We start from the raw sequence: 13,428 nt of genomic DNA, 5'->3' as shown, positions 1-13,428 counted from the left end.
AATTGGGAGTGTCGAGAAATTGGGGATTACTTGAAACTTTGAAGGCAGCATGCAGCTGAGTGGCAGACTCCTGACTGCCAGTGAACACCCTGCCCCTGTTACTTGAAAGATAAAACATGATAAGAGTTGGGTGGTGTTAATCATTGTAACTTCTAATGCTTTAATGGAAACTGGCACTTTAATGGATGTTTTTATTTTTAATAAAGTGAAAATCCTTCCAATCAAACCAAGCATGTACAGTGTTTCAAGCACACAAACACACGGACAGGCAGAATAAGGTACATTTACAAATAAGTTTTTCACTGATTATAAGCAACAGTCAGCTCAAATAATTCTATTATTATCAACTGTCTACCCATCACTGCTTGTCTCATTTTATAATCACTACAGCAACTACTCACCTAAAACAGATATAAGTGCATTACATATGTTTCTATACACATTCTAAACAAGTCAACTGAACAGCAAGTAAACCTTAAGTTCAATAAACCATACATCAAATATATCAAATAAGGCAAACCTGAGTAACAAGTTAAAACAAAGTATGGAGAAAGGCTGGTGGGACAATCCCATGAAAAATCATTATTTGTACGTGTGCATAAAGCTGATGAGATTAAATTTGCTTAACTTAAATAGTGAACATTAAATTAAGTGGAATTATAATATTATAACACGGGCAGATCTACAATGTGGCAGCCCTTGTCACTTTTAAGCTATGCTGTAGTTATGCACTAAAAGAAAAAAAACAACAATATTATAAATGAATTTTCTCCATATCTTAAGGAAAAACACCTCAGTTAAAGAAATCAAATGTTTTTTTCCCCCTGGGTCAAATGATAACTTAATGTTTAGCTAAATAAACAACCTTAAGTAAGAAAAATTTAATATGATTGACAATATACAATATTGGTCACACACATAGATTCAGCTACAGAAATAATAATAATAATAACATCTCAATAATAACAATAACAATAATAATATGAATTCTAGAAATGAGAGTTCCTGTCTGAGAGTTTCCTTTAAAGATAAATACTAATAACAGAACAGAAAAGTTTGAAACTGTATATGTTTACAAATACATATTTTTTAAGATCCCTGATATGAAATTGTCACATAATTACTGGCAGTTTGTGAATGAAACATGAATGATATGATGCTGTTTATGGCAGTGGGGACTCATTGTACACGTCTACCCCAGGTTCCTCCTCAAAGGTCACTTTGGCATCATCAGCATCCAGCTGCAACACAAACACATCTGGTTACAACAGAGAAACCCACGTATCACCTAAGATGATATGTGCCTGAGACTGTAGTAAATGTAAAAGATACAGAGAGGTACTTACACATTTCATCTCCAAGTTAGTGAAGAGTGTGCCGGTCATGGCCATGCGCAGAGGGATGGTGAGAATAAGCACAAAAGGCAGTGCCAGAGAGAAGGGACTGATCTTCACAACCCATAGGATAGCCAAGCACACAAGCTGGATAAAAGTGAAGAGATGCATCCGCATTGTGCTCACCTGCAGTGACAACACATGAAAGCATTAACAGGTGATCAAGGAGCCAAACACTGACATGAAAATGTACAAAATGCTGATTTCAGGATTTGCAGATTCATAATAATTTACAGGGACATTGCCACAGGCTAAAAAACAACACTGGAATATATGGGAAGATAGGGAAGCCTATGCAGTCCATTGTAGTGGTATGTCACATCGAAGGTTTACTGAATGGGTCTACAGAGCAAAGGTCCATGATCCAGAGGGTCAAGGGACCCTGAGAGACAAATGACCACAAAGAGATAAAATTACCACCAAAAGTTGTCCCAACAACTACAGCTAGATGCAAAATGACAAAAACAAGGCTCAAAACGACCACAAAATGACGTGAAATGACCACATACAAAAAATGATCTCTACAAAGCTCCATACAAGATGCAAAACAACCACAAAAAGACGTGAAATGACTACACTGTGATGAAAAATAAACATAAAATGATGCAAAACAACCACAAAAATGTGAAATGACTACACTGATGAAAAATAAACATGAATTGATGCAAAACAACCACAAAAAGATGTCAAACAACAACAAAGAGGCTCAAGACATGAAAATGACCACAAAGAGAAACATTATGAACTTGAAAACACACGAAACAACCACAGATACAATATTACGTCAAAGGTCAAGACATCCTCAAATTGTCTAGAAACACAACAAAGGGATGCAAAAGACCACAAAAAAACATGACAGGACAGCAGAGAGACTCTAAATGACCGAAAAGACATGTAAAACCATCATAAACAGAAGGTCCTCCACATGAAAATATATTAATAATAATACTGAGTTGTATTTGAAGAGGCTGCATACCCTGGTGGCGTAGGCGTCACCAGGATGGTATTTCTTTGGTGTGATCAAGAGAAGCATCCTGTCCCACATCTGGATTCCACTCAGAGAGGTGATACCCATGTAGAGGAAGATACCAAACAAGGCTGTCATTGGAATCATCTTCAGGATCGGCTCCATGAAAATGGAAACGCCTGGAAGTCACAGAAAGCGGAGGATTATGAAAGGAAATGGTAATTTACTCTCAGCCTGCTGTGTCTACATCAGCACTGTAGATGGCAGCACCTACCAACCATGATGGCCACGAGGATGCCACTGACCCTCTGCTCAACCACCTTCTCAATCTCTGGTTTCGGGCCTTTGCTCATGACAGTGAGAGCGTTGGCATGGGTGACGGATCGCACAGTGGCGGCACTAAGCCAGGGTACCCCGAAGATAGAGGAGATGCCCCCCATGGTGACCAGGATGAGCAGGTCCCAATGGAACCCGGATCCTTTCACCATCTTCCTCTCAGGTTTGCTCACAATCAGCCTGGCAATCACACAACAACAGGGTTAATGTGCTTCTCATGGAGTAACATTGCAGTCAGTATTGCCATTATTTATGGTGTCACTCACGTAGTGATCTGGGACTCCAGGAAGATGAGGATAAAGACGAGCAGTGCTGGTACACAGCAGGCAGCCATCATCCAGATGGGAAAGGCCTTCTTCTCTCCCATGGGGTTGATGAACCAGCCTCTGACTTTGGGGTTGGTCACCTCAATGCCTTTTGGCACAACAAGTTTCTACAAGGGAACAGCATAAGTTTCATTCAGCCCACTTGCCCCCCACCCACCCCCAACAAAATTGCAGAAAGAGAAATAAAAACAGAAGTTTTCTTCTGTGTGAGTATTCTGAAGTTATGTGAAATGAGTTTATGAACAGAGTTTGAATTAAGGCAAAAAATGACAAGGATTATATCAAGGAACTTAAACTCATTTAACTTAATGCTCCTTTTTATGTGCAGGAAGTGAGTGGCAACAAATTCCTAGAATCTATTAAGATTAGTCCTATTAAAGGAATGTAGGGAAAAGACCAAGAGCAAAAATATAACAGATTTTTTGCCGTTTGGTGTTTACATCATGACAGCCTCCAACTGAGGATCATAACCTATAAAACGTTTTATTTACTAGTATGTCCCTGATTATAAAACATTAATAGTGCATTATGTTATCCATCGTCAAGATCTGAACCAACTTTCCCACACACTTTTGCACACATGATGTGAAATGCTGCAAGGAACACCTATGCATTGCCACTATCAATATATACTATATATATACTATATGTGCATAAATATATATGTATATGTGTGTGTGTGTGTGTGTGTGTGTGTGTGTGTGTGTGTGTGTGTGTGCGTGTTTGTATGATGCAGTTTCTCATGATAATCCACAGATCTTGCTGTGAGTAGTTTCATGTAGGAACTATTTTCTCTCTGCCAAAGAACACCCTCCAAACAAATCACTGTGCAGAAGAAAACAACTGCCAGCTCACCTAGCACCACTGAGTTAGCTAACATTACAGCTCAGAGGAGTAGGACGCCATTAACATCTCAGGCTGTGTCAAGAACGTGTGTCTCATCTCAGAGTAGATGCATGCTTCCTTCTGTGCAGTGATACAGTTGGTGAATGTAGTTCAGTTGAAAGAAAATAGTTCCTGCATGAAACTGCTCACAACTCCCAAGATCTGTGGATTATCTTGAGAAACCGAGTCATGATTTGTGGAAGGAGACATTGCTGTTGAGTTTTTCTTGTGGTGCTTTGAGCACTAGTATGAGTGCCATCTAGTTCTATTATATTGGAGAGAAGGCAGTGATCTCTACAGCCGATGTCACCAACTCTCAGCAACTTACACCAAAACAATCTACTTTTAACAATAGCACTGCATATAAGAGAAAAAGTATTTATTTTTGATTTTGGGGTGAACTGTCCCTTTAAGATTTTTTTGTTGCTAACAAAAATATAAGCATTGTTAGAACTTACTTAAGATGATTCATTCACCATAAGACAACATTTACCTGTGTGTAAGCATCCTCAATGCTGATATCCACAGCAATCATGAAGAAAATAGCAATGGGGACACCGAAATCTCCAATCAAACGACGGAGCTAATGAAACAGAAAGCACCACAGGTCAAAATCACATGACCTACTTGATGGATTTTTCATTTAGAGTACTTGACAAACTTTTCAAAACCATCTCCAAACAAAGAAAGTTGATCTTACTGGGCCTGGAAAGTAATGGCCATTCTTGAACATGCGGAGGAAGTAGGCAATGAAGAAGCAACCAAACATCAGACACATAGACAGCAGGGCAGTGTTGGGGAAGGGCCTTTCAATCTCAAGCTCTTTAATGGTTATGTTGCCATCTGGATGATACTCAACGTGCTCCTTGATGACTGGGTGGAAGGGGTTGTCCATTGTGTCATTCAGATGGTCGTAGTTCAGAATCAGAGGGTGGGCTTTGAAGATCTAAGCAACAGGAGATGAGAAGTCAGAGGAAGCTATATAAGAGACGACACATGAGGTGATTACAGGCAGACAGAGTGAAACGGATGAAGATGATGAGGTGAGGAAACCTTGATGAGCTTATTGAAGGTCTCGTAGATGAAGATGAGAGAGATGAGGATGGAGAAGATTTCCTGAGTGAAGCGGGAGATGAATCTGACCAGGAAGCTGCCCTCAACAGCAACAATGATGACCACGATCACTATCAGCCACATCCCCACCCAGATACGGCCCACGATGTACTCAATGCCCTGGGACTTGCAGAACTAGTATGGAAAAGGTAAAGTAGACACAAATGAAGAAGAAAAAAAGCTAATAAAATATTTATTTCAGGAGTTCTGAAATCTGTTGACTCATACGTACAGCGTAAAAAGCTTCCTCAAACACCAGCAGTGGTCCGGAGAAGCCGATGACAAGGACAGGCTGGGCGGCAATGAGACAGAAGATGACACCCTGGATGGCAGTGGAGATCATAAGCTCTGACACGCCCATCATTTTTTCTGTTTTGTCAGCTAGAATCAGATGACAGAGATATTCATTATTATTCACATTAAAGGTCAAAAAACTCTTATAAATTTATTGAGCAAACAGACACAACTCTATATTGTCAGCTCTCTTTTACCCAGAAGTCCTCCAAAAGTGATGGCAGGGGACAGGGCAGCAAAGTAGATGAAGATGACAGCAGCAAGGACCTGAGGGTTGAGAGCATCTGTGTAGTCGCTAAGGTAGTGCCGGTAACGGCGCTTCAGGTCCTTCACCATCCCACCAAATGGATACCCTGTGCGAGCCAGGGGGTCCTCCCGCGGCTCCTCTGGAGGTTTATCAACTGAACAAACGAATCAAACTGACGTTTATATCAGCTGCACTAAAATCTGTTTATTTTTCCTATTGCTTTTAAGATAATGTTGCTTTATAAGTGTTGTTTCGGCTTAATTTGTCTGCTCTACTTATATTGTCTATGCTTCAGTGAATTAAGTTTAAAGGAGCTATGTGTACCAGTGTTAGAGCTGATAATCTAAAAATTTAGACCACAATTTACATAAAGCCATGTTTGTGCCTTTTTCAAGGTTGATGTTCTGCCTTTGGTAACTTTGTAACTTGTAAGTATTTCCACACAGTATCACAAGACCAAAGACTGTATGTAAAGACAGACTACACATCTTCACATATTCCCACCGTACAAAAATGAATCCAAAATGTTTTTGGAGACTTAATTTAGAGCCAGATTCTGCACAGTCGCAATCTCGGCGGTAACAAGTTACTGCCCATACACCTGGCCAACCAATCATGCACACACAGCTGTCAATCATGTCATCTAATCCGGTGAATTTATGTTAAAACGAACACTTAAATAAACATAACTGTAGTAGAAACTATCTAAAATGGCAGAAACTGTCTTTGGGAAGAATTTATCTGATATGTACTCCTGAGTTTTTAGATTGGCCCATGTCCCATCTGCGAACATGGAGGGGGCAAGATTTGTAACTGATACTGCAACCAGCCACCAGGGGGCGATGAGGACGTTTTGGCTTCACTTTTGGGGAGCTGTTATGTCATCCACCTTTATATACAGTGCATGGCAGTGTGAAAACACTCATGCTCCTTCTCCTCCATTTACTTCTGATGGCATTGGCTAGAATCAACCACAGCACACTACAAAAACAACCAATCAGAGCAAAGTAGCCACTAACACAGCGGCCAATCATTTCAGTCACAGCTTGGGTGCAATTTACCAAAACAGCAAGCACCGCTCACTGGCCAGACTAACTTTCTCATTTTACAGCTAATTTGTACACTCAAATATGTTTCTGTAAACATTTGAGGTGAGAGAAGGGCAATGCAGCAACAGAATCTGGATTCATATTTTATCAGTGCTGCCTAGTTTGACAGGAGCAGTGACTGATATGACTGTCTTTACAAAGTCCTTTGCTCTGATTGGCTGTTTTAATTCATGTGCAGTAAGGTCATGTAAAGCACTAAGAGTTAGCCGAGTATTTTTTTTTTCACAGACTGTTTCATTTAGTGCTGTGTAAATAAAGTTAGTTTCAGCAGAAATGAAAAAAATTTAATAAAAGTTACCTACTCCAGCTTTAAAGAGGTGAATTTAGTTGCAGTGAGGAGCTGAAAATGTATTGAACATTTTGTTAGTGTTAGAGAATAGTTTGACATTTTGTGCAACGTGCTGACCTCTGACCCTGGCACCATAGGCAAGACGGGTGTCACAAGGACGGAGCCTGTCACGCAGCATCTTCTTCTGGAAATTGATGATTGGTGCAAGCATTTCACTATCTTGGATCTCAGTGGGAGGGATCACAATGCTGCAGTCCATGAAGTCAGCAATGGCGTTGGTCAGGTCTTTGTCAGTTTGGGCCAAGAAGGCCTCCAGACAGAACACCTGTGAGAACAGAAGTCTTTTATTCATCTACACCAAACAAAATAGACTGCTTTTCATCATGCTGCTGAGTTATTGTGTTCCTCTCTCTTCTCTCTCACCCAGTCAGCCATCAGAGCACCCATAGCGCGGCCACTTTCACTGTAGTCTATCCCACTCTGGCTTGGGCCCACCAGCACGAACACGAAGCGGACAGGGACAGGAGACTCCAGCGAGGAGTCCATCACCACAGAGTCTCTCAACCTCACAAAAGCCACTACAGGTTTCTCCAGAACTTCCACGACACCTATCGAAAATACTTTCTTTTAGCCATATCTGCTCCAGACCCACACACAGATACACAACTGCATCTGAGTCACATGAACATACCCGACAGGACAATTGAGGCCTCCATGTTGTCAGAAGTGTCTCTCTGCAGGAATAACAATGCAGAAAATACGAACGGCTGGGTTAATGAATGAATATGCGTCAAAATGGATAAAACTGTATTTAAAAAAAACAAAATGTATACCTTCTTGGTAACAGAAAAGGTCTGCATCTCAATGTCTCCAGTGGGGCTAACAGTAGGTCCTGCAGTCTGACTGGACGGACAAATAAAAGAAGCATAAGATGCTTGCTGCAAACATTTTCATGGCGCACATCTTAGAAAGAAACTGAGAAATAGTGCATCATGTGCGTCCCGTGGGTTACCTGCGTCTCAGGAGGAGAGCTCTCAGCAGGCCATCACGATCAGTGCCACGAATCTCATTCTTGTTCAGCAGCTCATCAACAATCTTCTCAGCCACAGCAGACAGACTGCTGGCATTCAGGTCAAGGATGACAGCACCTGAGTACATTTAAGTTGCTTTTAACTAATTTATCAAGTCAAAACAAGTTGGATTTTATTCTGATATGAGCACTGATTTCCATTTGATCTAAATTCCAAAGTAACCTGTGCTCATTGTCTTGCGGAGCTGGATCAGACTCTTGAAGGTGAGATGGGAGACATGAGCAGGACTCCATTTTCCGGTGGCAGGGTTTAAGTTCTCCTCGTAGCCCACCCAGCGGCCAGTCTCCTGCCAGGTGCTGCCCATGAGCTCATTTAGCTCCACATAGGCCTGTGGTGATACAATGTGGTTTGTTAATAAACACACCAGTAACATCGGCTTGCATTAATGAACTTTTACATCAGACAAATGTGAAGAATGTCGACTAACTTGAGCATCCCCTCTTGTGGTGGCATTAGTGTTCATGTTCAGATAAGCTGAAATAAAAAGACAAAAGAAGTATTTAGATCCTTTACTGAAGTTAAAGTGTGTTAGTATAATCAGCAAAATGTACTTAAAGTATGAGAAGTTAAAGTACTTATTGTGCAGTAAAATCTGTCAGTGTTGTATCTTTGTCCACAATGATTTTGGATTAATATTTCTGCTGCTTTGATGGTGGATATTGCATTTCACTGCTGTAGATGTTCAATGTTTAAATCCTTTATATACTGCTGGGTAGTTTAATCTAGAGAAATGCATCATATTCTCTAAGATCACCATATGTTTGTAGCGTAGCTGTCTTGTGTGAAAACCACATAGACTGAAGCTGCCACATATGTAGTGGAGCAAAAGGCACAATATTTCCCTCTTGAGGTAGAGTACAAGTTCCTCCAATTTGAACTTGAGCATAATACTTGATGAAATATACTCAGTTGCATTTCACTACTTGAGACAAGTGCTTTGTACACAGATACAACAAGAAAACAGCTGCGTTGCTGAAAACCTACCCTCTGAATCCCTGGGGATGACGAATGCCTCCACAGGTGGCTCATTCTCCTCCTCTTCCCGTCTCCCGCCCTCCAGGTCATAGATGGCGCTCTGGTCCGGTGGAGTTCTGGTGAGGTGGAAAAACAGAAACAGCAGTTGGGATAAACACGCACACACAAGTACTTTTCAACAACCTCTCCTAATGTCTCACCTGTTAAGTTATTTAACTCAGCCCTGATAGGTGGAGGAAATTTGGCATATTTTTTGCAAATGCACTCTAATAATGGTCGTTCATTTAAACTTACTTCTGTAATTGTGGATGGCAAATGGTTTAAAATCTATCTAAAAAGGTCTCAGTGAAGATTGATCCAGTTCCCATAACTGTCAAAACCTGCTGATGGTGTAATTCTATTCTTGGCCACAAGAGGGCAAGACTGCTCAACATTTTTGTTTATTATCATTCACAGCATAGCCTTCTGGGTGAGTCCCCTGAGTTTAGACTCTCACGCATGTTTACCACAAGCTGTATAAAAATACCTTTCCTCCTTTGAGGATTGGCTCAGCCTTACCTCAGCCATGACACTTAATGCTGCGTTCACACCACAGAGAAATTATTCTAAACTTTCTGAAGTGCAAAAAATCATTCATATCATGCTGTAAATATGTCTGTGGGGAACCTGAATTTTTCTGAAAGTAAAAAAAGCAAAATCAGACAGTCAGTGTCTATAACTCATTGTAGCTATGCCACGATTTTATTGGAATTTTGTTAAATATTTTTTAGTGGTTATCTGATGGATGAATTCATGCTTGCAAGTTATAAGCATGGGAATATAAAGTTATAAAGAGTTGAGCATGGCATTCACCTTAGATCTGCATTAATTGAGTTGTTCGTGGCCACCTGGGGGCAGTGCAAACAAGTTGTTGACACAACTTTATCACCTCAAACAGTTGTTATGGTGAACATGTTAGCAAACAGCTATGCACACTCAACAGACACAACTTTCATTTGAATTTCAAGCCACCTGATGAATTTAAGTCCAACAATAATACTCTTTTTAGCTCTGTGTTTGGTCTCCACGATTTTCTGAGATAAATATCTGAGTGTTAAGCTGCTACATTTACCACTATAGTCAAGAACTAGTCTTTAGTGCTGGGGAGGGAGTGTAAAAAATGTTTTTCAGGGCTTATTCTCGTATAAAAAATATATAGAAACATTTAGGTTATGGCAAATAAAAACAAAATGAAGAGCCAAAAGAGGCTACAATGCTTCATAGAGCCCTTTCATATTGCACAAAGTCATGCGACCGATTGTTACAACTTTTGATTAGAGCAGTTTAATTACTATTTACAAAAACTTTTTATAATCACTGGATTGGAGGGACAACTTTACTTTTATTTACATTTATCTGTGTTGCTGTATGTTGTTTTAATCTTGCCCTGTAAGCTGACCTTGAGTGCTTTGTAAGGCGCCTATAAATAAAATGTATTATTATTATTATTATTACTTTGGGTGGTACACATCTTGGGAGCACTACTTGATATGGTCAGTTAGAAACATGATGCAGAGCCCCAGCATATATTTACAGTACATGTATTGTGCTGCTTAAACAGAGAGGCCTAAATGAGAGAAAAGTACTCACAGTCTTAGTGGAGAGGGGAAGGCCAAGTCATTGTCTTCATAGGACACGTCACTGCCCTGGAAAAGAGGAAAGTTGACAAAAAATTAACAGTAGAAAGTTGGATGAAAATTGAATATGTATTGCTGCACTATTAACTGAACACATCATAGCAACAGTCTCCATCCTGACCGATTTCCCAGGATCCCTTTCCTCAGTTAGATTTTGCAGTATTGTAATGCTGGATGTTGTACTGTCAGATGTTGAGGGAAGCAGGACTAACCTCAAAATTGAAATTATTTTCCATTGATGTTTTTCAGATGTTGAACTCTCAGCTACTTGTATGCATTCCCTGGGACAGAAAAAGAATTAATGAACAAAAAAAAAGTACACAAGTATATGAGATACAAAAAAAATTGTCTTCCTTTACTGGTAATTTGTGAGGCGTGGTTTTGACACTCTTTTAATGTAAAAAAGTGAAACTACAGCATCCAAAGCACAGCATGTGTGATAAGTATATGTCATATTTTTGTGGCAGTCAAAGCAGAAGTACCATTATGTTGATGTCAACTAGGCTCAGCCACTAAAGAGACCATTAAGATCTGCTTTGAGCCTTTGCAAGGCAGCTTTGACAAAAAATACTGTTGAGAGTGTGAACTTCGTTATAATTTTAAAAGAAGCCTTGCACAGCCTTATCTTTGGGTTACACCCTTCTTCAACCAGACACCTCTGTTCTCTCCAATAACAGTACAGTGAAAAACTTTAAAATGAAGCTACTAACAGCAAATACTACAAAACTCTTTACATTTAGACAGGAATACTGAAAATGTAATATTTTTCTAATTATGTAACATTGTATGTTGTTTGGAAAGGCCTGCGTTTAAATTTCACAAACAACTGAACAAGCCTGGTGTATTCTTTGTGTGTTCAAAACTGCAACTGAAAATATGTCAGCAGATAGGCTCAAAAGAGGTAAATTGACTTCAAACTCACTTGCCACATGCACAAAATTGATACAGATGACTTATAGTAATGCTTTACATCATGATATGATGCTGCACAACAGACATTTCGTGTTAACAATTCTACACCATGTAACACTGAGAATATACAGATATTTTACAACAAAGACAAAATGAAATATGGCAGGTGAAATATGGTCTAATATTTCTTAAAGTGCAACAAACTATGAGAATCCGAAGATTGACCTTAACCTCGGATGAGTTAAAAATGCATGAATTGTCTTTCCACAAAATATGCACAACAAACGTCTTTTTTGTAAATATGAATATTCTTTCTCGAGAAAATAATTTAAGTTAAAAAAAAAATATTTTACCTAAACTCCCGCCATTATTTTACAAGCATGGTAAATAAATTAAAGGTTAGAATATGCTTCTTTCCTATTATGGTACATTCAGATATCTATCCTGTTTGAACTCTACCCTCTAGTCCAGTCCCCTGCCCAGAGGAGGCCACACCCTTACCTGCATGCAGGTACTCCCACCTGGTCCCCAGCACAGGAAACAGGACTCTGTCAGCCTTGACGAGCCCGCTGATAAAATGAGCCAGGACAAACGAAAAGATGAGTACAGAGGGAGAACAAGAGGAGCGGGAACACCCATATGAAACTACGTCGACCCTAAGATGTGCCGTACCTCTCAACCCCTTTGGTTGCTCAGCAACTTGGTGGGGGGTGCAGGAGATAAGGCCTGTGTGACAGACAAACAGCGCTATCGGCCCAGGACACCTTGAGACAGGGATATCCCAACCCAGTTTTGCCTGCTCCGCCCTCCCAGCACGAAGCAGGTCTGAGCCTTGACAGAGGTCATGAGATAAAACTGTTTGGACCAGCAGGCCTGAACTCATGCTGATGGAGGGCCACATGGGGGGGTAAAGAGGGTAAAAAGGGGGCAACATAAACTATCAGGACAACGGCGTCTTGGTACGTCATCTTGTTTACGTTCTGGGGATTCCCTCTCGGTGAGAGGGGGGGCTCCCCACTTATAAACACATCAAACCTTTTTTTTCAATACAGCCCTCAATCTCGCTTGGTTTGTCTCATGCACGGTACATGTGACATGGCAGCATCACGGTTTGCCATCTTCTGCAGCTGCCTGGATGGATGATGCTGGTGGTCCAACCAAGTCTGATGACAGATACTGACACAAGGATGCAGCGCAGACTGATGACAGATGAAAACACCAGACACAGATTATCACAACAAAAAACAACCTACAACAAAAATATACAAAACTCTAAGAGCATCTCTTGTCTGTGATGACATTTTTTGCAAGGGTGCTGCAAGAATGGAAATATACAGTTGTATGAAAAGTTTGGGCACCCCTCTGAGGCTGCATAATAATTTACTTTATCTTCACAGGAAATGATCAAAGTGTCATGCCATTCATTTCCTAATCAAAGCTGAGTACTGGGGTGTTTTTGAGAGAAAAACTTTAAGTGTGGCGATATTCAATTGTATGTAATTAAATCAGAGGTTAGAAATAGGCTGTGCAAAAATTTGGGCACCCTTGTCATTTCACTGATTTGAATACCTGTAACTACTTATTGGAATACAAAATTGGTCTGATGAGCTCATTCAGCATTGAACTCCACACACAGGTGTATCCAATCATTAGAAAAGGTATTTAAGGTGGCCAGTTTCAAGGTGTTCTTCTCTTTGACTCTCCTCTGAAGAGTGGCGACATGGGGGCTTCAAAACAACTCTCGAATGACCTGAAAACAAAGATTACTGAGCATTATGATTTAGGGGAAGGCTACAAAAAGCTATCTCAGAGAT

General features: G+C 40.3%; 1 protein-coding gene across 1 annotated transcript; it reads right to left on the bottom strand.

The window, feature by feature from the left end:
• Positions 1 to 177: 177 nt before the first annotated feature.
• slc4a1a (solute carrier family 4 member 1a (Diego blood group)) lies at positions 178 to 12,216 on the bottom strand. Its single transcript, XM_042505474.1, has 21 exons — positions 12,116 to 12,216; positions 10,915 to 10,983; positions 10,656 to 10,711; positions 9,036 to 9,142; positions 8,479 to 8,525; positions 8,214 to 8,379; positions 7,973 to 8,108; positions 7,794 to 7,863; positions 7,652 to 7,694; positions 7,384 to 7,568; positions 7,078 to 7,285; positions 5,513 to 5,716; positions 5,254 to 5,402; positions 4,962 to 5,156; positions 4,609 to 4,854; positions 4,402 to 4,491; positions 2,964 to 3,130; positions 2,636 to 2,877; positions 2,371 to 2,540; positions 1,347 to 1,520; positions 178 to 1,241 (listed from the first exon to the last, which is right to left on the bottom strand). Exons 2-21 carry the CDS (start codon positions 10,936 to 10,938, stop codon positions 1,164 to 1,166), a joined length of 2,757 nt encoding a protein of 918 aa, XP_042361408.1. The 5' UTR covers positions 10,939 to 10,983; positions 12,116 to 12,216; the 3' UTR covers positions 178 to 1,163.
• Between the last annotated feature and the right edge of the window lie 1,212 nt (positions 12,217 to 13,428).

The sequence above is a fragment of the Plectropomus leopardus genome, chromosome 17, assembly GCF_008729295.1.
Source record: "Plectropomus leopardus isolate mb chromosome 17, YSFRI_Pleo_2.0, whole genome shotgun sequence".
In the NCBI taxonomy this organism is placed as follows: domain Eukaryota; kingdom Metazoa; phylum Chordata; class Actinopteri; order Perciformes; family Serranidae; genus Plectropomus; species Plectropomus leopardus.
This window is presented reverse-complemented; position numbering and strand designations above follow the sequence as displayed.